Genomic DNA, 26,362 nt, shown 5'->3' with positions numbered 1-26,362 from the left:
AGTGACTGGATTCTTGAGCAGGACACTGAAATTCTCATCCTGTTTTACTCATCACACACATATACAGTTCCATTGTTCACAACCTTCATTTCGTGAGTTTCTTCTGCCAACGCGGGAACATAAGCCCTGCAGCCATGGTCATCATTCCCATTCCGTGGATCTAGAAATTGGAGACTTTCCCCAGGCCACACAAGGACAAGGGCTGAAAGCGGGCGCCGCAGGCCCTTTGGGCCTCAGAGTCTTTGCCCGCACGGTGCCTCACGGTGATCCTAAGGGGGCCTCCTCCTGTGTTAAGCCGGGGTCCTCCAAAGAATCTGAACAAACAGAACCAGCGACTTGTGCCTTCATTTCCCCATTTCCCTTTAGATTTGGTGGCGTAACTGTAGATTCTAGGATCCCACCTCAAGCTTCAGGAAGCTCCATTTTTCCCTGGTTGCGTACAAAAAAGGGAAAAAGTCCAAACCAACCAAAACCTACAACAAGAAAACCCTTTTCTCGGGAACTCTTGATATGCCAGCACTGCGTGCGCGTAGCTTCCGTGGGGCTCCGGGGAAGCCGCCCGATGCTCAGACTCCTTTCCCACACACTTTTATCACAAGCTCCCCACCCCCCACCCCCACCCCCCGGGGCTGCCTCGACATCTCCTTAACGTGCTGTCGAGCTCTCGGCCTCTCCGCACACCTGTGCAGAGCCAGCAAATCAATATTGATTGGGGGTGGGGGTGTGGGGGGGGGCGTGTTCCTGCAGAAAGCAAACAAGCCGTCTTGTTACCAGAATTCCCAAGACAAGAGAATTATTTACGGCGAGATTGGCCCTAAGGTGTAAAGCAACTCGGGGTATTGTAAACCACTTAAGAACAGAACGCAGAACAGAGAGGAGTCGGAGAGTAAATGAGTCCCAAGCCGGCCGCCCGGCGCGCGGAGATTCTTGATAGCTCGGGCGCCAGGAGCGGGGAGCCGGGAGCGGGCAGCGGGGAGCCGGGAGCGGGCAGCGGGCAGCGGGCAGCGGGGAGCCGGGAGCGGGCAGCGGGCAGCGGCGGGCGAGGTAGCTTCGCCGCGCCCACCCGCCCGCGCGCCCCCAGCCGCTCCCCGCGGGGGCCGCACCCCACCCCCACCCCCGGGACGGCGCGAGCCCCGCGGTGTGGGAGGCGGCGCGGTCCCCCCGGCTTTCCTGCACCCCCCGTGCGGGGCCTGCGTGACTCAGGGAAACGGCGCTGCCTGGACAATCTGCAGCCGCTCTCCTTTACCGATGGCTGCCGCCCTCCCAGCTCGGCGTGTGCCCGGGCCCAGCTGTCGCGCACAGCAAACTCCCCACGGTGCTGCGGCCTCCATGGCCGAGGAGGAAACTGAGGCTCAGACCCGTGAAGTGTCTCGTCCATGGTCTTCCCGCTGGTGAATGCTGGTTGTCTGACTCCCCAACTTGCGCCCTTCACCTACTCCTGAAAAGGCTCTCTGACCGGGCCTCTGCTAGGTTTCGAGAATTCTAGATTTTATCACGTGTGTGGTCTAGGGGACCTCAGGGAGGCTGAGGGATTCTACCCCGAGCCCATAGCTAGAAAGGGGCAGAAGAGGGCTGAGAATACAGGTCCCTGGACACCCATCTCAGGAGCCCTTTCAGAGCTCGCGGGACCCTGTGGCCATGTCTCATGACCTTGAGTAAAGTCACATGGAGCTTCCACCCACAGACTTAAAGCCTGGGAAGTGGGCGGAGTGTAGACCACCAAAAGAGACAGCAAGGCCAGCAAGGGGCATACTTTTGCGTGGATGCAGAAGCTTTTTGAATTAACAAATGAATTGATCCGGAAAAATGCTCGTTACAATTTTAGCATAACAAAACTGTTAACATAACTAGCTTTGGTTTTAATGGTGTTTGCATAGTGACTATTGCTGAGTCCTGATCTACGATCATTTCATTGTCTTGGCTCATTGGCAAGGATTTGGTTTTTTATCTCTGGGGAGACAGCTGAGGGTATGGGAGCTGAGCTCTTCAAAGTATGTCAATGCCATTAGGACACCTGCCCTTCCATTCCCCTCTCTATCTTTCCTCCCAACTTTCCAACCACCGAAACTCCCAAATCCCTCACTTATATTAAATCAATTATTTAAAAATGGTTATGTGTGCCTATTTTTTTAGTGTTATATTGTGGTAAATACATAGAACATAAAATTGACCACTGTAACCATTTTAAAGTTGCACAATTTGGTGGCTTTTTGTACACTCATAAGGTTGTGCAACCAATACAGCTTTCTAATTTCAGAACATTTTTATCCTCCTCCTGAAGAAATCCCATACCCCTTAAAACCGTCTTCTGAAAGGGTGAGTTCGAGCAAACAAATCACCGTTAACATACTCCTGTTATGCACCCGGTAGGGGTAGTCACAAGAGTGTGTAACTGTGGGGTGCCTGGGTGGCTCAGTGGGTTAAGCCGCTGCCTTTGGCTCAGGTCATGATCTCAGGGTTCTGGGATCGAGCCCCGCATCGGACTCTCTGCTCAGCAGGGAGCCTGCTTCCCCTTCTCTCTCTGCCTGCCTCTCTGCCTACTTGCAATCTCTCTCTCTCTATAAAATAAATAAATAAAATCTTTAAAAAAAAAAAGTGTGTAACTGATGATTTTGATGATTTTGTTCACTCAAATTCAAACCTTTCAGAGGTTCTCTCAAGGTGAGGACTCTGATGGGGACAGTGCTATGGGACAGTAGAACTCCAAACTCTTCCACAATATATATGGCTGAGGGTTTTCAGAACTGTATACCACATGCCTTAGAAACTCAGAGAGCAGACAAGTCAGGAATTGCCAAGGGGCTTGGAATGATGTAGCCGCAGTGGGCACTTACTATAGATTTATTGCCCCCTCACCTCCCCCCACCACACACACATACCATCCTTCCCACCCCCCAAAAATAACGAGACCTAGAAGGATCCTCAGTCTCAGAGAAGGAAGGGTTGATTCTATCCTCAAGAAGTCTCAAAATATTCTGTTAATTACACCAATTGTTTCATTATGATTCATGGGTAACAGATGTTTATTCAACAAGCCTTTTCTCTCCTACTATGGGCCACGTGCTGTGTTAGACACTTGGGAACAGCGATGAATTTGCCCAATGAGGTGCTGCTTGCCTTGAGAGGTACAAGGGAAGCCAAAGATCTGGCTCTTGGTTCCTCCTGGGGGTGGGTTGAATTTAACTGCGGTGTGGCACAAGGTTTGCGGCAGGGAGGGAGGATGGAGGAAGAGAGGCGGAGACAGAGATAGAGAAGATTGAGAAGGGGTTGCAGGTGCTGCAGAAGGATCTTTGATTGGCGTCCTCTTCTTTGCTCTGAAAGCATCCTACGGCTGCCACAGTCCTTCCCACACTGTGCTGGAGCTGCTGATTTGCTTCCTCTTCAGGCTCGGGGTCTTCATTGTTATGGCCTGGCACCTAGTTCAGTGTCTGGTAGCTATCATTGAAAAATACCAAAATACCAAAATACCAAAAATACTAAAGCTTTCTGCAGCAAGGAGAGTCAGCACCTTCTCTCCTATAACTCAAGCCACAGGGTAGAGCTCTGGACCGCATGCCCAGAGGCTGGTGTTCAGTTTGCCCTTCCCGTCACTGTTAAGCCTGGAATTGATTTCTTCTCCATTCTCTGTTCCTCATTTTCCCTACTTGAATAAAAGATGTGATTGAGCTTCTTTCTGGTGAGGTTTAACAACGGGACCCTTACCAAGTTCCTTAAAGCTCCTTGTTTCTTAAATTAATTAGGGAATTAATCAGTATAGTGTCATCGAAGTCAAAGGAAATGTAAGTTTCAACAAGAGAACATTTGTGTCGACTAGTAGGGTGAGTAGGCTGTCACGGGACTTGGTGACTGGTGAACATTGGGACAAGTCCAGTTGTTGTGAGTGGATTCAAGAAGGCAAGGTTCTGAGGAGTGAATTCACAGGGGAGTAAATACGGACTCCTCTTCCATACTGTGCTGGGAAGGAAGGACGACAAGAGTCAAAATAATTTGAGTCGAAAATAGGGTCAAGGAATCTCTTTAGAGTAGGAGAAACTTAAGCATACTTATAGGCAAAGGGAAGGCACTAATAATAATAATAGTACTTTCTACATTTTCTGCATTTTTTAAAATATTTTATTTATTTATTTGACAGAAAGAGATCACAAGTAGGCAGAGAGGCAGGCAGAGAGAGAGAGAGAGGGAAGCAGTCTCCCTGCTGAGCAGAGAGCCCGATGCGGAGCTCAATCCCAGGACCCTGGAATCATGACCTGAGCCAAAGGCAGAGGCTTAACCCACTGAGCCACCCAGGTGCCCCATTTTCTGCATATTTATCATGTATTAGACGCTGAAATATTTTCATGAAGCCCCCCAGTGATCCTGTGAGGGGGACAAAATACTTTCAGCATTTTAGCATTGATGACACTGTGGCACAGAGTTTTAGTGACTTGCCTGATGCCACTGTATAAATGACGGGATGGTCAAGAAACTGCGTCCGGTGAGCCGGGAGAAGGGGCACAGGTGAGAGAAGAAAACAGGCATGGCTGGTGAGAAGATTCCATGGATTTCCCAGCTTCAGAAGTTCAGTGATATCCAAGATTGGACTGCAGTTTTGTGATCACTCGGCTGGACGTGATTTTCTAATGCCGAAACGAGACTCCCGTTCGCTTGGTGTCTAAGCAGAATCATCAAACCTACAGCATCTGCCCGAAATGTCACCCAAGGGAGAGGAGAGACTGAATTCATGCCACAGAAGAATAGAGTTCCTTTATGCCCGCACCCCACCAAGCCCAGCTCCTTCATAAAGGGGGGATTTTGTATGCCTGGAGTCTAGCACATTGCCTGGCACAAAGCAAAAGCGATCATTTGCCTCTGAGATGAGTGAGTGATGTGTTAAGCATAGGAGGGAGGGTGCAGTTACATCCCAGGGAAGGGCCCAGAGCCTTCTGCATGTTGGAAGTGATGCCACGGCTTCACACCCACCATATCACACAGAAAAATGTATTTGGTTCTCTATACCCACCTCATTTCAGAAAAGATGTGAGGAAATGCTCTCACTTCATCCCCATCTTATTGCTAGGATGTCAGGAGTATTAATAACTTGTATTTCCGGATCACAGAACCGAGGCATCATCAGGGGCTCAGGACTCTGGATTATCTTGAGGCATTGGAGATTTGAGGTCTTTTTATAGCGGGTCACATCTAGAGGGTCTGCTCTACTGCTCAGATACTGGGGTTTCTACCTTAGAGAATGGGCCTCCCCATTTCGTTAGCACAGCGAGTTTGGCGTTGGCCACTGTGGAGCTGTTGAAACCCAGGAATCTCGTAATTGCCTGAAGGGCCCCTTCCTCTCAGGTGACTGACCAGCTATAGACACCAGGAAAGAAGTTCCTCAGTAATAGTCCTGAGCAGAGCTGACTTCTACCAGAGACCTCTGACTTGCTCACAGGCATCTCCAATGTAACATGACCAAAGCCCAGCCTGGGTCTGCCCCTCAGAGCTCTTGAGGTTGCATTTCTGCTGAAGACCCTTCAAAGGTTCCCATTGCTCGTGGGATGACCATCAGCTATCCCGACTCCCCCCCCAACTCTGTGTCTGTTTGTCTGTCTCTCCCCCCACTCTTTCCCACCAGATACTCCAGCCTTTGTTCCCTTCCTCCTCCTTCCAGGCCCTGGCCCTCCTCACCCCCAACCGCACACACTGTTCTCTGCGGGAAGACTCTTCCTACCCTGCTTTGCTTGGTTATACCTACTTCAGGTCGCAGGTCCTTCGTCACCCTCTCTGAAAAGCCCGCCCTGGTCAGTCTCCAAATCATCAAGTCTTTCCCCTCAGGTTCTCATTTCCCTGTATACCTCTGCTTTGTCATGATTTGAACAGTGACAGACTTAGGCTGGTTTATGATTATTGGATCCATCTCTGTTTTTTTTTTTTTTCAGGACAGGGGCCGTATGTGCTTTTGCTCACAATTTTATCTCTGGTGCCAATACCTGGCACGTGATGAATACTCAGTAAATATTAGTTGCCCAAGGGCATGAGCCAGGAGTGGAACCCAGGGCAATGTAGCCTGTGGGGCTCTCTTTGCTCCTCTCTCTTATGTGGGGCGAGAAGATTTTTCTGGCTTTAAATCTCCATGTTGCTTTCATTTTCTGCCCAAATGAAGTTTGTCTGATCTGTGTTTGAATGTAATGAAGAGTTCATCCGAAAAACAGCTCGCTCTCTCTTTTCTTTCTTAAAAAATTTTAATTTATTTTTAAAGATTTTGTTTCTTCATTTATTGGAGAGAGACTGAGAGAGAGAGAGAGAGAGACGGCAAGAGGCACAGGAAGAGGGAGAAGCAGGCTCCCCACTGAACAGGGAGCCCCACTCAGGGGCCTCAATCCCAGGACCCTGGGATCATGACCTGGGTCAAAGGAAGCTGCTTAACCAACTGAGCCACCCATGTACCCCTCTCTCTTTCTACTCTAATACAAGTCTTGAGGCATAAACACCCAGAGTTTAAATTTGGTTGTTGTGAAAATAAAATTTCAAAACATTTATGACTTTGGAAGAATTCCAGAAATGTTTTAATTTTGTGCATTGTTGACATCTCATGACCCAATAATTACCTCAAATAATAAATTTTATGAGACCAAAAGACGTTATGTTTAGTTGGCTCATGAGAAAATTTGAGAACAGCAAGGTTTATTTCTCGAGTGGCTTCATAAATTACTGAGGCAAGAGGATGTGCTTCCCTGCCCCTCGCGGCTAATAATGTAATCACTTCAGTCCGGGAGCCAACGAGAAAGTAAATAGGAAGATTATAGTCCATCACTCACTGCGGAATTTCTTTTGTACCAGGGTTTGTTTCATCTTTCAGATTTAGTTGTGTGACTTGGGTATTGAACAACCATGGCCATGAAGTGTGACTCAGAGGCTGTAGGCTCCTCAAATGGCATCAGATGGCTTCATGCTCCCTCGATGGAGAACAATAAAACAGTTAAATTCAAAGAAATAACAGTAGCCAACATTGACTGGGGATTTACTTGGTGTTCCGTCTAGTGTTAACCGCTTACGCCTTACCCCAGCCCTGTCCTAGGTATGGTTCAGAAACTGTTTACCAGGAAGACTTAATACATCTTGGAAACCCCCTTCCAGGTCATCCTGTGACGTATCTAAGGTCTGACCAGTTATAACTGATGTACCTCAGTTTCACCATGTGTACAATGGCGGCAACTGCAGTCCCCTTCTTGGAGTGATGCCAGAGGATGGTGTGAACTAATACTTGTGAAGTCTGTTGGGCTTTTTTTTTTTTTTTTAAGATTTTATTTGTTTATTTGATAGAGATCACAAGTAGGCAGAGAGGCAGGCAGTGGAGGGGTCGGAGGGGGAAAGCAGGTTCCCCGCTGAGCGGAGAGCCCGATGCAGGGCTCCATCCCAGGATCCTGAGATAAAGCCAAAGGCAGAGGCTTAACCCACTGAGCCACCCAGGCGCCCCTATCGGGCTTTAATAGGTAGACTTTTAATGACTGTTAGCGGCCATGATGTTTTCTGGCTTTAATGAGGTTCAGGCAACTGTACATCATCCAGGAGTGGGTTCTTTTGAAAATCTTGACTAAGGAATACACTATCATGGTCACATGCAGTCAAGTAGCCTGGGATTCCCATCCTGGGTCACCCACTGACCAGCTGAATACCTTTGGATAATTCCTTAAATTCTCTGAGGCTTTGTTGTCTCATCTGTTCAATCAGGATGCTAATAATAGCATCTACCTCACAGGACTGCAGGGAGCATGAAATGGCGGTGTCTACACAGAGCTTAGCACCGGGCCAGACACCTCATAAGGTGTTATGTTAAGAATCTACTGAGCATATATAGGATTCATTACAGAAAAAGCCAAAGGTCCTGTATTCCTGTGGATACTACATCCTATATTTAGGCAAAAAGCAGTCTTTAAAAAGCCCTGCTGATGCTTCCCTACTCCAGCAGCTTGTCATGTAACCCCTGTGGGTCCCTGCGGGGCTGCCAGGGCCAGCCCCAGGTCGATCTCCATGGTTGGCCGCTGGGCTCACCTGTGCGTTTGTTGTACTCTGCTCCTCTTTCATTTTTTTTTAAAGATTTATTTATTTATTGGACAGAGAGATGGAGAGAGAGCACAAGAAGGCAGAGTGGCAGGCAGAGAGAGAGGGAGAAGCAGGCTCTCCACTTAGGCAGGGAGCCTGATATGGGGCTCCATCCCAGGACCCTGAAGACAGCGGCTTAACCCACTGAGCTACCCAGGTGTCCCTCTGCTCCCCTTTCTATAATGTATTTCTTTCTCTCTCTCTCTCTGGCAGACATGAGTACCTTCAAAAAGCAGGTTTTAAAATCCTGTTCTTCAGAAAGCCTTTCCAAATTCATACATTTTCCCCTAAATCCCCTTAGCTGTGATACATGAATTTCTGCTCACCAAGCCCGTCGTCCAGGTCTACCCTGTGTAAATCATTGAGCTGGTGTTTCCGAGGCATGAGCTGTTAAGAAATGGCCCCTTAGGTTAATCCTACGACCAGTCTCATCTTATAAAAGACACCGAGGCTTGGTTAGATCAACAACACTGTTCAGTGAAAGGGAGCCTCATTAGCAAAACTTTCCACTTAGAGAACAGTTTTCCAGAATCTAAGTCAGGGGAAAATGTGCACACTTTAGGACCCACCAGCCCCACTCTCCTGCACGGCAGGCACGTCCCCTGGAGGAGTTCTCACTGCGGCACAGGAGACCTGTGCGAATATGCTTAGAGCAGCATCGCGTGTGACAGAGCAAGATGACAGAAACAACAAGTGCCTATCAACAGGAAAATGGGTCAACAGATTGTGGTGTGCTTACGCAGTGAAATGTGAGGTGGCAATACAATGGAATGAGAGTTAGACTGATCAAAACAAAGAACTCCCAAACACCTTGACTGCAAAAAAGGCGGGAATCAAAACCATATGCACTAAAAAACAAAAAAAAACCCCAAGGCACACTATATGATGTTTCTGTAAGATTTCACTACATACGACACAATGCTTAGAGATCTGTGTATGTGTAGCAAGGGTATTAAAAGATGCGCATGGGAGTAAAACACCAGACTCAGCCAGAACTCTGGTTCCCGTTGGGGAGGAAGGGGACTGGGAGTGGAGAGGAATCCAGGGTATCTTGACTGTGTTGGTGATGTTGTATTTCTTACATGGGATGATAGATATATAGATATATGATATATATATGTTTGTATATATATATACATATATATATAAATCATATTTTTATTTTAAAAATTACTAAAGACCTCACAGTTAGTAAACAGAAGTGTTAGAGTCCACACTTTTTTTGCTTTCCAGTACATCATACGGACCACTGCAGGAAGCAAGCAATGGAAGGTGAACATGAAGAAATGCTACTCCTTCCATTTGTTCTTTGCACAGACCTTGAAAATGCAATCAAAGGGATCTCACTTTGTATACTGGAGGCAATCCTGAAAAACATAGTATTACGTATTAATAGATTAAATCCTGTCCTCCTATGGCTTTATATTGTTCTTTAGAATTAGGTGCCTACAAAAATATTCATGACAAGCCTAACACAAGCAAGGAAGGGATCCCCACATTTGTCTCAAGTAGCTTCGGTGACACAGAATCCTATAGCTATTTCCTTCTGCAGAACGGATCTATCAACCAGGTGACGAATCCTCGTTCTACATCTAAAGTGCCCTCACACTCACATACTCCACCAGTTTCGTCCCTAATTTGTTCAGACTTCTCACTCATTTCATCTCTATCAACTTAGGAACTTAGCAGGAACTCCTTCGTTTCCTCCCTTATTTAAAAATTAATAAATATGCATTGAATGCCCATCAATTCCCAGGTGCACTCTGCTAGATGCTGGGAAAATGACAGTGACCCAGACGGGTCATGCTCTGAATGCACACTCAGTCTCCTGGAGGAGACAGACGCCTAAAGCCATGATGACAGCGCAGTAAGACAGGTGCCGTGATGGGGCGTAGGCCAGGCCCTGGTAAAGAGGAACACGACCTAACATGACCTCCCGTGTTGGATCTGGGAACGCCTCAGAGAAGGGCTGATATTTAAGCCAAATAGGAAAGGATGATGGGAACTGGCTTTTCTGTAAGAAAGAAATTGAATGATTTCAGAAGTTTCAGACACTTGATTGCAGAGTGTCTATGGTCAGCCAAAGCAGGGGAGAATACTAATAAAATATCTTAAGGTATCTCTTACCTGACAAAAAAAGACCTGTGAGTCTTCTTTAGGTATAGTTCACTGTCCTTTCTCCTGTGTGTTCAGATCCAGTGATAATGGAGCGAACTGGATTCCTATCACCCTTGGTCAAAGGTACAGGTGCGTTCCTGACCTAAGGGAGTAAGCCAGGGTCAAGTGCATCTGTAATGTGAGCATAATTGCCCTGATTTTCCCCCATGTTTTAAAAATTCCTCTTGACCTAGTTACCTAGGGGAAGACGTGGAAGCCCAGCTTCTCTGTGGACACAGAAGGATCACAAGACAGACCCGGAAGCACAGGAGAGGGAAGGTTTCACTGTAGCATCTTCCAGCCATGCTGGTTCCCTTTAATTCCCCCAAGTCCTGCACTCATCTGGGTGACTGGATAATTTGCCTTGGACATAATCTAAGGTTGAGTATCCAGTTTAATTACATGAGGTTTGCTCAGGGACCCATTTTCCAGAAGTTGCTGAAACAGATGTCACATACGAATTACGCTTTTGAATCAAAACCAACCTCCCTAGAGTCCCAATCCTACAAGTTAGAGGAAGATACACATAACCCAGAAAATGGGATACAAAGTGAAGATCTGAATGTTTATTAATTCTAATTGGATGTAAAACCACAGAGTTCGCTATTTTAAACAAACGTAGCCATTAAAAAAACCCTTAAACAAGAAAGTGATTTTTAAAATTTCAAAGAGATGCAGCTCAAGCGAGGATGACATTTTAAAGTATCATCAATGGATTTTCACCTCGACTTCCCATCACAATAATACTCATTTATATCTTCAGTCTTACATAGCAACAAAGTCACAGTGAGAAAGACAGCAATTGCTTCTGAAAGGAAATCAAAGAGGCCTGGAGCGATTATTTTTTCAAAAGGATCTTGGGGAGTTGAAATAAGGCCTGCTTCTCCACAGGCTGATGATGCTCAACAGTGATGGGAACAGCAGAATCCTTTTCTCTGATTTCACCTTTGAACAGAATAAAAGGAACTCAGTGTAACATTCTCCCTCACGAAGAGATGCAGAACTCAAGCCTCACCCCCAAGAAATGCTATCACCAAAGAAAACACCAATCCAGACCCTATAAATTCTGTTAATAGCATGTTGTAGCATTCATTAGAATGTCTCCTTCTTGCTAATCTTCTTCTGAATTTTTTTTTTTATATTTTTTTATTTATTTCCCTTCCTCTGAATTTTTAACACAACCTTCCTGGATTGGAAAAAGGACTCCAATAGGAAGGAATGACAAACAAACAATCAAAAACAAACCTTGAAACTTTTGGCTGCCTAGCATGGTTAAAGGCTACATTCCATAATAAAGAGAACATAGCACAGTCACAGCACCTCACTTTTCAAGTCACGGGGTTTAGGGAAGCTTTGGTTGTCCTAATGTGAAAACGTGCAACTACGAAGTGGGTGTGTGTAAAACTAGTCCTTTGGGGGGCGCCTGGGTGGCTCAGTGGGTTAAGCCTCTGACTTCTGCTGGGGTCATGACCTTGGGGTCCTGGGATGGAGCCCCATATCCGGCTCTCTGCTCTGTGGGGAGCCTGCTTTCCCCTCCCCCTCTGCCTGCCTCTCTGCCTACTTGTGATCTCTTTCTCTCTGTCAAATAAATAAATAAATCTTAAAAAACAAAAACAAAAACTAGTCCTTTGGCAGTGTCCCTAATTAACACAAACACCTACCCCTGTTCATTATGTCAACCCCTTGTGTAAGTGTTTTGCAGACTGCTATGTGTTGAAACATTTGAAAACATCATGAAATTTTAAGAATTTAGAGTTTAGTGACATTATAAAACTGGCAAAGCATGTAGATTTCATAAATTCAGTGATTAAAAAAAGGGGGGGGAGGGAGGAAGGAAAGAAGGAAGGGAGGAAATTGATAAGAATGATGATAATAGATGCTTAAAAAGAGAAAGATCTGGATGTCAATAGACAAAACTGAGGAAGTACTGAAATATTTTTTCAAAATGACCATATCTACAATATTATTCCAAAAATGAAGTGTACGATCAAGTACATCAAATCCTACCAAATAATTTTCCTGAAAAATTATACCCCCCAAAGCAACATTTGATTCATTTTTCTTTCATTCTAAGTTCTGGAACATAAGTTGCATTTACAAGACAAAGAATTATTTTCTCAGATAAAGCCCTAATTGAACAGTTTATAAATTCTGGCCACGAAATTATAATCTCTGTCTTGAGATGTGTCAAATTCCTCAGTAACAGGTCCCTCGGCATGCTACTGGCCTACTTGCCTCTCATTCATATTTGATACTTCAAGGCTTTGCTGACTGTTTCCTAACATCTCAGAGAATAAATCTCTAATCAGACCAAGGCCTTCTTCAATCTGGAGGCTCATCTGAGTGTTCTGCGTCAAGAGGTCTTTTATCAGGCTCCCCTTAGCTAACCTGTCCTAGAGACTTAAGTCACTTTGAAGGCTTTGACCTTGGCCTTGGACTCTTCAAAGGCTTATGAAGACAGAGAGGCCGATTTCCTATGTTGTCATGAAGGACTACTTTCTTGGCTCACCATCTCTTACCACAGCACCCAGCTTAGAGGGGGGCTGGTGTCCTGATCCCCGCTAAGGAATCTTCTGAGTCTCCATAGATTTCACTGTGACCACTTCTCCCTTGTAGGGTTCGCGCTCCACAGGAGTAGGTGTGCAAGTCTGAAACAGAACAGTTCATTTTTCTCTTATGGTTTACTGACTTCTGGCATTCAAAGCAGAATGCAGCTCCCTTGATGAAGTGTAAGAGCAAAATCGAACCTTGCAAATTCACATGTCACTTGCCTCCCATCGCTCGCCCTTTCCCAGACATTCTTGGCCACCTCAGACGTGCTGTGGCCCGCTCTTTGCCCTGTCTGACAAAGGCCCAGGGAGCACTCTCTAGCAATTGTTCTTCTCACTGAAACTTACCCAGGAGCCTCTGCCACATCCTCACGCCTGTCTCATTCTACTCCCACCTTGCAGTCCTCCCGACCTGCTCCCACCTTTCCTTCTAGTTTCAGTGAGACGCCAGTGTCCCTAGACTGCTTTGTTGTAACTCTCCTAAGACTCAGAGCCTGTTTTTCAGATTCTAGCAACCTGTGTGTGGGTTTTCTCATTTTCTCACCTGCTGCTGTGTGTCATCGGCCGTCCACACAATCTCACATCTCTAACTACACCTCTTGGGTGGCCAGGTGAGCAGCGGAACCCAGCCAATCCCCCGCTCCCCGCCCCGGGGCTGGATCTGGCTTGAGTGAATTCAGGGCTTGCTCAGAGTTTAGCAATCTGGACTTTATAAATAACGGAGTTTACCAGCAGTAACTAAAACATGCTGTTTGTAAACATGGATACAAATCCACTGACAGGTCAAGAGGCAGCAAGACACAGGGATGAAGGACCTGGGCTCTGACACCAGACCATCTGGGCACGTTACTTATCGCCGTGTTTCCTTTGCCTCGATTTACACTGGGAGTCATAACAGAACCTGCTTTATGGGGTGGTTGTGAGAGGGTGGCAAATAAGTAAATCATTTAGAATGATGCCTAGCACAGAATAAGCTCTTAATAAATGTGTGTGTACCCATAAATATGTACACACACACACAAATAACGTTTGTCTTGTTTGGACCACCGAAACGAATACACCGTAGTGATTGGCAACGTGGGCTTGGGCATAGGACACTCTGGCTTTGTGCTTCACTAGCTGCAGGAAGCCGGCAAGCTAACAGACCCCCCGAATCTACTCACTCATCTAGGAAACGGAGGGAAGGCAAGCCATCTCCTAGATACCAAGCACTGCCTTCCTTCATTCAGTATTTATTGAACACAGAGCGCCCCAGATACTCTGCAGGCACAGAAGACAAAACAAAGAACAACACAGAGCCTGTCCTTTCCGCTCTGAAGTTTGAAGTAAAGCGTCGGGAGCACGGAGAGCCCTTGGTGGCTGGGAGGTGCCCCGTCCTCCTCCGCTCAGCAGCCCGGGTCTCCGTCCACTTTCTGGGTCTGGTTAGATGCTTTGCTGGACTTCCATTTTGGCTCGCTGTCGACTCTGTGCTTTTCTTCACCCTGGACACTCTTGTCATCTTGAGGAACATCCACACTGGGAAATGGAGGACCAGCTTCCTATTTCTGCCATCCAGTCCCTGGACCCTGTGGTCACCTGGAGCCAACCACACCTGAAACTTTACACCCACTTAACACCCCACTCTCTGACCACATTCTCAGGGAGGTCTTCGTGTTTTTTCTTCCCCTGGTTTACTCTCCCAGCCAGACTGTACGATCTGTCACTTAAGCCTCAGGTGACCATAGAACTGATGCACCCTGGGACACGTCTGAGGCTGTTATGGGGACCAAACACAATTAATGGGCATCATCAGAACCAGCTAAGGCAGCCAAGATTCATTTCCGGGTGTTGCCTACAAGCCGAGGGATCTTGCCTTTCTCATTTCCGTTCAGCATTGGCACTCTGCCACACCTGTGGTGTGTTTCAGATCAACCTCCAGGGACATAAATGGGCAGACCTTTGTGTCACCTGCCATGCTGCCTTGTCTCTCATCACCCCCACTCTGTCTCCCTCTTCATCCAACAGTTCCTTTGAAACTCCAGTGCTTGTGGTTTTTAGCTCTTGTTTTATTCCGTCTCTCCCAGATTCCTTTGTGGGAGGTGGGGGCTGACACAGTACTTTTCACCTTTTAGTATCTTCTTATCCTTAGAGGTGCGTTACATAAACTCTTCAATGCTGAACCCACACCTTGTTCATCTTTGTATTGCCTCCTGCCCCTGGCATTGCCCTCGATGTGTATTTCAGAACCTCAGTAGATGTTCACCGGGACAAAACGGAAGGCTGACGGCGCTCGTTCTGCAAACTCTCAAGCTGTTGCTGTTATGCAGAAGCTGAGGGGCATGTTTGTTTTCTGAGTAGGCCTGACCTACAACTCCTGTGACTTCTCTCCAGTGACCACAACAAGTCTCCCCCTGAAGTGTGAAGTGTCCGGTCCTGACACGGCCCCCAGCATCTGGGGAGACCAGTGTGTTGTGCTCATGGGCTATCCTAAGTGGTTGGGGCTGAAGTAAAGCGGGCTTCGTTCCTTAGGATCCCAGAGGAGTACAGTGCTTCATGTGGACTCCATCTCGAGTGTCCCGGCTAAACCCGTAGCTAACTCTCAGAGAACATTTCTGGAAGAGCAGGACGACCAAGAAGCGGAGGGCTCTGGGCTGAACAAAGAGAGCAGGTCTCTTCTCGGCTTGCCTTCTCTTCTCCATGTTCTCCTGGTTTTCTTCCTATCTCAGCACGCAGCTTTCTCAGGCTCCTTTCCTGGCTCCTCTGCTCCTCGCCTCTGGAGGCTGGCAGCCCCCGAGCTTCATCTCAAGCCCCCTTTCTTCTCTGCCTATAGTCTCTTTGGTAACCCCAGACTTATGGTTTCAAATTCACATGCCACAATTCCCAAATTTTAGGTCCAGCTCTGATCTCTTCCAATCTCCAGACTCCTTTATTCCAGTGGCTAACTGACCTCATCACACAGAGATGTAGTAAGTATCTCCAATAGACCTGGAACTTCAGCGCCACAAACTGGGAGACACGGAGAGTGGAATGCTGGGATGCTAGCTTTTCTGAGACCAGGAAGACCGACAGAGAAGAATCTGGGGCCGAAAAGGAAGTTCTGATACCAACCCACCCATGGAGGCTAAGAAATAAAATAGCAATAAGAACTTCCAGATTCCAAACAGCAGACACTGGTCCATCACTACAGAGTCCAAACGAGCAGCGAATGAAATCCATGACTGTCTGGTGAACTCAGAGGCAACCAACACACACGGAACCGAGCTCTTCAGGAATGGTGAACCCCCCCCCACCCCACCCCAACCCCGCACATGAGTAAGCCCTAGGATCAATGGAGATGACCCGTAACACGGAAACCTCGCATTTCGGTAATATTTTGCAATCCACCAAATGTTTCCATTTAACCCCAACACATCTGCTGAGCTATTTCTCAAGGACCATGGGACAAAGCTGGGCCCTCTCATTTCAGGGATGGTTCTTTGGGTGAGTTTGCCACTGCGAGGATAAGCGAACCCCACGTGCAGGAGGGGAGGCTGGTGGGGGGACATCCCGAGCATGGGGACAGGTGGCCATATGCGTGAGTGGGGATTGAATGTCGTGATCAGTATGCTGCAGCAGGAGACGGTGAAAGGATTCGCTTTGAAGGTAGAAAAACTGGGTCTGACTTCTGATGCGGCCACTGAGTCGCTATGTGACCTCCTTAAGCCTCGATTTCTTCATTTATGAGATTGGGGAACCACTCCTTGCTTCCGAAGGTTATGGTAAGGATTAAGCTGGGCCGGGCACATGATTGGTTATCAATAAATATTTACTGCATGAATGCTGAGTGGCTAAAGCCCAAAGGGAGAGTACTTGGAGAGCCACTGTGTACAGCGCTATGCTGGGACACAGAGTCCCCATGTACAGTGGTATGCTGGTGCACAGGGTCCCCATGTACAGTGGTATGCTGGTGCACAGGGTCCCTGTGTATAGTGCTATGCTGGGACACAGGGTCCCCGTGTACAGTGCTATGCTGGTGCACAAGTTCCCTGTGTACAGTGCTATGCCAGGACACCGGATCCCCGTGTACAGCGCTATGCTGGGACACCGGGTCCCTGTGTACAGTGCTATGCTGGTCAATGTCACCAAGCATCTCTGCCTTCCCTTTTCTCACTACCCCCAAAAGCCCTGGTTTGTAGCACTTGCCTATTTCTGGGGTGTCCGTACTCACACCACAGCGGATTTCAAGCTACTAAAGTGACCTCACTGAATGAGGAGGTGGGAGGAGGCACACACAGGTGTCTCTCAGAAGCCACAGGAAGCTGACTCCCCCAGAGGTCTCCCCTCTTAGAATCATTAGCCATCAGTCTGAGGAAATCAGGATACATGGCAGTCACTGGCTTCTCTAAAATTATTTTCTCTGAGCTCCCACATTGAGAAAGACACTGACAAACGGTTACCTCAGAAGTGGAGAACACTCATTTCAAGGACCCGATCAGCCATCCCTTCCATTGTGTCTTATCTAAAAGGCAAATTATGCTTATTGTTGCAAAGCTGTAAAAGTTTAAAAGCTTTGGCAGCCACGCTCTGAAACCAGGCCCTGCTATTCCTGTTTCTCTATAAAATGCAATGTGACCCTGAAGTCCCAGAATAGACTGGGTTGCTTAATACTGAAAAAGAGAGAAAAAGAGACCACTTAAAGAGCTGGTGAGAATTACAAGTCTAAACACAAAAATTCTAGAAAAAAAGAATCCATTTGAATCTCAAGAGCTATATTTTTGGGGGTAAAGAATTAACAGCGTGGAAGTTGATTTTGTTTTTTCAAGATGCTCCTGAATATGTAAATTACTGTTACTTTTTTTTTCTTCTCCTTCCTTCATCTCCCCCCACAACTCTCCCTTAAGTGCCTTTTTATAAAAAATTGAAATACATATTTTATTATGTTTATCAGATAGTTTGATGCCCCATCTTCTGATTTAAATTTTTTCCCTTAAGGGTCAGCTGCTTACATGTTAAAATAAATAAAATGACAATTCCGTAAAGCTGTCAAATTGGATAAAAATGCTGTTTCCATTGAAATTCCTCACTATATCTAATAACAGTGATAGCTGCATGGTATGATGATGGTAAGTTTTATTAAGTAATAAAATTATGGGCAAGAATCAGGCTCACAGACAACTCCACTGTTTGGGCAGAGTCAGGGGGCAATCTTCTGGGTAACTTGATTTAAATTTCTTTCGATGACCTCTGAAACTATAGTCTTTGCTCCTTCCACTTGCAGTCTGTTTGTCAAATTCCTACTATGTACCAAGCGCTGGCCATGAAAGTGTGAGATGCTGTCCTCAAGATACCAAAGCTCCAGCCAGATCAGCCGAGTTCTGGAGCAGGGGATGTGCCTCTACCACCTGTTCTTCGGGAGTCCAGAACGACAAGTGATTAATTTTCCTGGGCTGGATAACAAGTGAACGGGAGAAATGGTACGGGTTATTTCTGCTTGTCTTCCAACTCTTAGCCCCACTCCCACAATAACCCGAATGTTTTAAGTGAAAATCAAAGCAAGAGCTCTAATAACCTAATGTGAGTTTAAAATCTGAATGCCTAACAACTCCCTTTCTTTTTTTTTTTTTTACAACTCCCTTTCTTAACCTTAGTGTGATATTTTTCTTCTATTAAAATTATCTTTGCTTAATGGAGAGAAAAAAAAATGTTTGAAATGGTTCCAGGCAACCTCCAAACCTCATTTTATCCATTTTATTTGATACTTTTCCCACACCAGTGGTTTGCAAAATAATGAATTTCCCTAAGCTTTGAATTTCACAATCATTTTCTTCTCTTTTCTTGCTCTATGGAGGTCCCATGATACGGTGAGAGTCAGAAACCATATTACAAATCGCGGCTCTAATGTTTACTTACTGCTTATCCCAGGGAAAGTTATTTAATCTTGCTGAGACTCGGCTTTCTATTCTGTAAAATGAGGAAGATAATATCTACCATATGGCTTGTGATGCAGATTTAGTAAAATAATGAATAGGAACTACCTGGTACAGTGCCTGGCAGATAGTAAGTGCTCAGAACAACACATGACAATAATGATAACAACTATCACTTACTGTTATTGCAAAAAACAATAATGCACCTGGGAGCCTTAAAAGCTGCTCATGTCAGAAGAAAATACTAAGAAACCAAAATAACTCACAAAATTGTTAGTGAACTCTTGAAAAAGGACGTTGACATGAATTTTGCAAAAAAAAACATAAAATGATCATTTGGAAAGGAGAATTGATGGAGCCAATCATTTGGGGGATCTCTGCTGCCTCAAACATTTTCTCTACAAGAGGAAGACTTCGGTAAGGTCAGCCATTTAAATACAGTCTGTCAGGCGACCCATTAGTCTAGCGCCCTTGCTGGTGAGCAACCGGAACTGACGCCAGGAGCCGCCCCTTCTTGAACCCACTTCAAGGGTCACCTAACCTATCACTCAGTTCTGCTGATTCTCCCTCCTTACGCACTCTTTCAACTCATCCCTTATATTACTCCCGCAGTTTCAGGCATGAATTTGCTGCTAGCAATGCCTCCAATTCAGATTAAATATTTTTTGAGAGACTGTTGTTTTTCACACTGAATGCTGAATTATTTATCTCCCATGAACTCATTTAACACAGTCTTTATGACCTACAATATCCTTTACTGCTCATGTATACAGTTTTTGGAGTCAAATAACCAGAGTTTATGTTTTGGCCCTGCTGTATACTAGCTGTGTGACCTGTGTCAGTGTCTTAATTTCTGGAAGCTTGTTTTCTAATGTTTAAAATGGGCAAAATAATACTTCTCTCCCTCACAGAGCTGTTACAGGGACAGCACCCATGCCCTGATTTGTATCAGTTAGCAGTCGGTAAATGTCAGTAGTGCTGTTATCTATCACATAAATGGTCAGAAACACATAGGATTCTTCTAGTCACTATCTACCTGTCCCCCGTCAGTGTCAACATTTACAAATTAAACCTAGCAAAATGAACTGTAATCTTAAACATTTTGGCTGAAATATACTATATAAAATTACAGCACCCTGAGAATTTAAAACATTCTGGAGAGCTTGTCAACTTAATCAAAGCTTTAGAAGAGTTCAAAACAACAACCACCACCAGGATGAATCTTGTATAACGGACTCTGAGAATCCACAAGTAAAAATTTCTCACAAGGGGTAAGAGGAAAAACCAGACAGACTACAAGATCCAAATGGGACGCAATGAAAAACAGCCAGAGGACTTTGGAAAAATAGAAGTATATTTTAAAATGGAAAGAAGAGAGAGAAGCCTTAGAACTAATCCAAGTGTTCTAAATTTTATTGTCTTTATGGCCCGATGAGGAACACGGTAAGTGAAGCCTGCCGAGTAAAAATCAGAAAGGCAGCCGTGGAAGGTCTCGGCCATCCAGTCCTGGCCTATTGTCCCCATGTGGGCTTAAGGGCACAGGCTGCCTCCTCCCAGCCCAAATCCAGCAATTTATATGGCTTTAATCCGAAATTTTCTGACAAGTCAGTGTATTAGTAAGACGAATTTTTAAAATGCAGTGTAAAGTAAATAAAAGTGTAAAAGATCAAGATAGATTAAGAACAAATACCTCTTATATAATAACATTTATTACAAACAAAGTCTTGGGGGAACTTTGTTATGGATTTAGTCATCAAAAGAGGAGAGAGACAAAACTAACATCTGACTCTTACTATGGCCGTTCCATTTAAAACTCTCATTTGAGTCTTATAGTTTGTTAAGAAGAAAATGCCATTGTTCTCCAGATGAACCAGCTGAGCCCAAGGAGGAGAGATCTTGCTCTGGCCACACAGCTAGGACATGGAAGGGCAAGGTAGAGTTCATATTTAGATCTACCTGAACCCCAAACTCCACCAATGCTCTCATGCCTTTAGAATGAACCTTCAGACATTCAACTATGAGGAGCCGAATTTTTCAAGGAGCCGTTCATTGCTAAGCTCTGGGCTCTACCTCTCATTCTGCACAGAGACCACACACCTTCTATAGCTGTTCACAGAAAATGACAGCATGCCATGTAGCTGGCTGACTGGAGACGTGGCTCAAGGACTGCCCCAAGGCCCTGGTCAGTCTGTCTTAGACTGTACGGCAGACCAGGAGGCTTCCACTCCTTTCTCTCTCCTTCACCAGGGGAGACTTGACTTGCCATCTGTAGGCTCTCCCAGTCTTTTCTGGCTCCCTCCTACCTTTTCACACAGGTGTTTCCCCTAATGAAAACATAAGTGTCTGCTTCCCAGAGGACACTGACTAACCCAATGGCCAAACGTTCCCAGGGACCCTGAGCTTGCCTGGGGAAACCTGACGTGGTCATGAGGAAACCCTCAACAGACACACCGACTGCAAAGGAAAACACATCCATCCAGTAACGACTCCTTTGAAAACTGGTATTTTTCTGAAACCTCCCCTATCAATCCTTACATCCCAAGAATGTGTTAAACCTAGCGTACATGACAACATCCCCAACAGCCAGGAACAGGTGACAGTCCAGCCCCAGGTAACAGCCCACTTCTGCACAACTCACCTGGTCCCGCTGCTTGATCCGTTTGTAAACATACTCAGCAAATGGTTTTCGAGGAATAAACTTCCCATCTCCTGCCGAGACACTGAAAACTCCAGCTTCATATACCACTTTGCCTCTGGAAATAGTCACGAGGGGCACCCCGTGGCAAACCATGCCCTCGAAGATGTTGAAGTTAACAGCCTGATGGTGGGTTTTTGCCGAAATAGTCCTGTTTGTAAAAACAAAGACCCCCACCCCAGGTCATCACCAGCTCATCTGACAAATAGAAGATATTAAAAGAACGACTTTAGAAGAAAATTTAGCAACTCTATTAAGCCATATTAAGCTTTATCATCTGAATAAGTGACTTAAAGAATAGAACATAGCATTAACATTTCATAACGAAGTAATTACATTTTCTGAGAAAAAAACCCAATAGATCACTTCTTATGATGATTAATGAGGATGAAGTGGGTGAAAGGAAGGTATTGCCTTTCACGTTTAGATTTTTAAATTAATTTTTACAACATGTATGAGTCTGATGAGCACACTGACCCAGTACTCAGCTCTACAGAATTTTTTCTTTTTTTTCAGATGGGTGCCAGGCTTCTTCATTACCTTCATTGCCCAAATCCCAAATTCCTATCCTTCCTTTCCCAGAGGGATTTCCTAATTGGTAGTTATCAAATCGAATTTGGTTGTTACCAAGGAAAATTGTATCTTGAATTTCTTTCCCCTGTCTGCAGCAAAACTGAAAGTTTGAGGATAATAAAATAATAAAATACTTAGAATACAATCCCTTAGCAGGCTCTAGGTCACCCATTTGCATATTAATCATCCTTCCCAGCAGTTTATCTGCATATTAATTATCCTTCTCAGTTTATCAATACTTTCAATCTTACACAATATAATTGATGACTTCCAGGCTAGGTACTTGGAAATGTTGGATGTCTTCTTGCTCTAAATCTCATTTAATGGAAAGGGGTGGGGAGGGAGTGATAGGGCAGCAGTGGATAATATGAGCATAATCTGAATTCTGGTAGAAGTTCCTATAAACTCTCTCAGGAATGGTTTTGGTAAAAACCCCAAGGCTGAGTCTGAGTCAAAGGAAGAGCTGCCCAAAGCTCCCTCCACCCTGACTTGGAAGGATGGAGCTGGGACAGATGCCGAGCTTTTGTGCGCTGCCATTCTAGAAACGAACGAGACAATGCTGGCCTGGATCTTGGAGTCCTCCACCAAACTGAGACTTGGTTTCCAATCCTCATGTGTCCAAACAGAATTCTTGATTTTTAATGCCTCCCATAACTCCCCCCACTTGAATTTGTTCCTCCCTTGAGTTCCCCAATTCAATAAATGATACTCCTCTCTACTTCTCCACGCCCCCATCAAGTTATCATCAAGACTATTAGTTCTATCTAAAAAAAAAATTATTATTATAATGAATCCCAAACCTGCCCATTTCTGTTGCTCTCCATCATTCCCACCCAAGTCCATGCCACCATCGTCTGTCATCTGAGTGAGCCCAATACCTCTTATTGGCCTCTTTGTTTCCCCTCTTACCTTCCTATACTTCTTACCACTGCCCACAAAGACCCCCACCCCAGGTCATCACCAGCTCATCTGACAAATATAACCAACTTAATGATACAAAGAAAAGTTGTAAAGGAGCACCTGAGTGGTGCAGTGGGTTAAGTGTCAGACTCTTGGTTTTGGCTCAGGTCATGATCTCAGGATCATGAGACTGAGCCCTGCGTCAGGCTCCATGCTCAAGAGTCTGCTTGAGACTCTCTCTCCCTCCCTCTGGACCCCTGTGCCACCTCGAATAAATAAATAAATATAAAAAAAAAAAAGCAAAAACTAAACAAAGAAAAGTTGAAAAGATCAAATGAATCAGAGGTAGATACAAATACAGCAACAATAATTCCAAAGACTAAGGAGGAGGGAAGGCTACTGATCAAATAGTAAGTAATGTCACTAAAGTAGGAAAATGAATAAAATATTTAAAGGAGTAGATATTTACTCCTAGTAAGTATTTACTAGGAGTAGAATGAGTTATGATGTGACGAGAGGTACAAACTTGGAGAAAATAAACTTAGGGAAAAATATAGAGGAGCTTCAGACCTGCAGGTTAAAGTGACTTTCTATGACCACCCCAGTCTCTGATACTTCCGTAGTCTGGGCTGCTGCTTTCCTACCTATCACAGTTACACTGACGGCAGAAGCCCCTGGGCTCGTTTTGTAAAATGTAACATAAACATAAACACGACTGGGCCGATGCATCAGTAAGGCCTCCAAATAGAGAATGCAAAATGCATAAAAATTCGTGCTTAAGTGGTTACTAGATACAAGAGGCAACGAAGGGGAAACCTTAAATCATAAAATTCTATTTTTTCCTGATGGGAAGTTAAGAATTACTGATGCTCTTAGGGAAATGATCTAACAGGAGAAATAAGTTCTATACACCAAGACCATCACCATGATATTATTTAAGTTACTGTTCAATGGGATATCAGGCATCTGTGAAAGACTAGAATTCCCGAATATGTTGGGGAAGCAAAGAAAATGAAAATTGAATAATAATACATGGAAAAACATTACATATAAATTTGTGTATTATATCTACAGGGAAAATACATATGCAGGCTGACAAAGATAAAAGGAAGTATACACAGCAAAGTTGTTGTGGGCTAGGAATAAACCAATATGCAAAAAGACCCAAATAAGAAAGCTAAAGACCTGTGACAGCAAAATGTCAAATCAGATTTCTCTGCCTCAGCCAAATAGAGGTCATGACCTTGACTTTCTCTGCCTTGGGGTTGCAGGAGAGAGAAGACAATTAGGCAACATCTAAGTGACTCTTTATAATAAGGCATTATGTAAATGAGGTCCAATTAGCACAAAATGTAAATTCCAGGCAGTATCAGCAGCAGCAAAAAGAACAAGCCTGCACTTTCCTGTTGGGAGGTGTCAGACACGGCGCCCCTCCCACCCTTGCCTTCTAGCCCAAGCTGAAATCCTCCAGTTCTGTAGAAGCTTCCCCACTTCTGGATCTTGGAACTTTCACACTTCTGGATCTTGGTGCATGCTGTTTTCTTCACTCCAGATCCCTCCTCGCTGCTCACATCCACCTTCTCTAAGCCCCATTCAAGAGTCCTGGGGCCTCCTATATGACATCTCAATAAAGCTGGGGGGAAAAGAGAATCCTGGCGCTGAGAAGCTGACCCCGATCGCCCTCTTTCTTCCGAATGCTGTCAGCTAACGATCTCCTGATAAGTCCCTCTTTTCCTACTGGGTGCACACATTAAGACTGAGGTCATGTTGTTCCATCCCCAGCACACAGTAGGTGCTTAATAAATATGTAGGAAATGAACAAAGAGAACTGCATGATTTTCCTTCTGTATGTTTTATTTCCTGCCTTTCCTGTCCTCTAGGACGTGACTGTGTTTTGGAAATAGAGCGCTAAATTAAAGGAGAGGTAAACATCTAATCCCAGAGTTCTGTCACATACCTAACACTTCTGGAGAGCTGTATAAGCTCATTACTAATACAGACATACAGAAATGAGTAAAGGAAATTGTTATAATTACCATTCTTCATTGCATCTTATAAGTTATAGGAAATGCTTGTTCATCAATGCCTAGCGATAGTTAGCAATGCCGATATGATCAACACTAACGAGTACGTAGGTAAGTATTATCACCCGTGTCCCCGCTGATGCTGCTGAAATAGAGCTGTGTGAGAGCTCTGTGTGTGCCCAAGGATCACACAGTCTGATAATGAACGAACCTCTGAGAGGTCAGAGTAACTTTCCCTTAAGAACCCTGGTATATTTGTAACCCCGCCATAAGAAGATAAAAAAATAATTGTGGTACATTTCGATATGTAATTGTTTTAAAGAAACACAGAATGCAATATCATCACGAGATTCCTAAAATTGCTATAAAATGTATTTCAAATCTATTCATTACTAGTGCCGTGTGGGATATGTGGTCCATTAATGGAATGAACACAAGTTCAAAGTCACACAATTGCCTTTGTACGGATACCTGTTATTCTTTGAACACGCACCCGTGAAGGCAGAGGCCTTCTGTTAAGGCAAGAGCCAAGAACATGCTTTCTACCCTCCTCTGCAGCTGGCCCAGTGATGGGATCTGGTCTCCTCCGAAATGATGCCTTCTCCCTGGCCTTTGCATGGGAAGCTGGCGACTCGGGACTCAGGTGTCACAGGAATCCATGTCGGTGGGGATGGAGACAGATAAATTTTGCTTTTAGGCGCAGCTGTCACAGATTAGCAGGAGGGTCCAACTTGCTTCTGTGGTCACTGTGCCCGGGGACTGCACTGTGTCTCCTCACTGCCCTGTGCTAGGCCGAGGGCATTGGTCCCGGCTGTATAACCTCTCAGCCTGGTCCTCTGGTCCTTCTGGAGATTCTCTGAGCCTCTCAGTGTCCTTTAACACGTTCCCCTTTTATTTAACTACTCTTGGTTGCAGCTGAGACCCCTACCTGATACATCTTTTTCTTTCAATATTTGCAGTGTGTCACTGGGACATTTAGAAAAATCTTTTGTGATAATCTCAAAAGTCTAAAATTGAGGCCTTTCTTGAGCATGAAGCCTGAGGCCAACAGCCCCTCAGGCCTGTGCCAGTGCCAGTGCCAGCATCAGGTCCTGAGCAGAGGGAAGCGTTAAGCACTGTCTCTTCGGTCCCTGGCTTAGGCCACTGTCAAGCAGGACATAGGACTGGACCCATCCTTCTCAGAACTTCATGGAAAAATAATGAAACATCCCACAGGTTTTCCTAAGTTACTCACAGGGGCTCCCTCGGATGCAGCCCAGGCCCAGGTATGAAAGACAAGGTCAGACTCATATAACAGCCCCCTGCAGAACCGGTGAGCCCCACGTCCCCTGGTGAGCTGGTGGTGCCCTTGAACACTGAGAGGCCATGTTGGAAGAAAGTTAAGAACGCTCGTACCTAGACTCTGACTAAAAGAGAGATGGAGTCAACACCCTCATACGTGATCACTGTAAGGTGATGTAATTGTTTTAAAGCAACCCCCTGAGATACATGGGAGCAGGGGTC

General features: G+C 45.3%; 1 protein-coding gene and 1 long non-coding RNA gene across 2 annotated transcripts in view; both read right to left on the bottom strand.

Moving 5' to 3' along the window:
• Nucleotides 1-10,717, bottom strand: part of LOC125097850 (uncharacterized) — a 28,955-nt gene extending 18,238 nt beyond the window's left edge. The window contains exon 1 of the long non-coding RNA XR_007126630.1: nt 10,204-10,717. This is a non-coding gene — a long non-coding RNA (uncharacterized LOC125097850). The remainder of the gene's footprint in view (nt 1-10,203) is intronic.
• Nucleotides 10,718-10,772: 55 nt separating this feature from the next.
• DPYS (dihydropyrimidinase) overlaps nt 10,773-26,362 on the bottom strand; it is an 81,837-nt gene continuing 66,247 nt past the window's right edge. Inside the window, exons 8-10 of the mRNA XM_047725965.1 lie at nt 21,306-21,513; nt 12,753-12,881; nt 10,773-11,178 (exon numbers count right to left, since the gene is read on the bottom strand). Of these exons, the coding sequence (XP_047581921.1) occupies nt 12,795-12,881; nt 21,306-21,513 (295 nt within the window). The 3' untranslated portion in view covers nt 10,773-11,178; nt 12,753-12,794. The remainder of the gene's footprint in view (nt 11,179-12,752; nt 12,882-21,305; nt 21,514-26,362) is intronic.

Source organism: Lutra lutra, chromosome 4, assembly GCF_902655055.1.
Source record: "Lutra lutra chromosome 4, mLutLut1.2, whole genome shotgun sequence".
In the NCBI taxonomy this organism is placed as follows: Eukaryota; Metazoa; Chordata; class Mammalia; order Carnivora; family Mustelidae; genus Lutra; species Lutra lutra.
The sequence above is the reverse complement of the archived record's forward strand: the minus strand, read 5'-3'. Positions and strand labels throughout refer to the sequence as shown.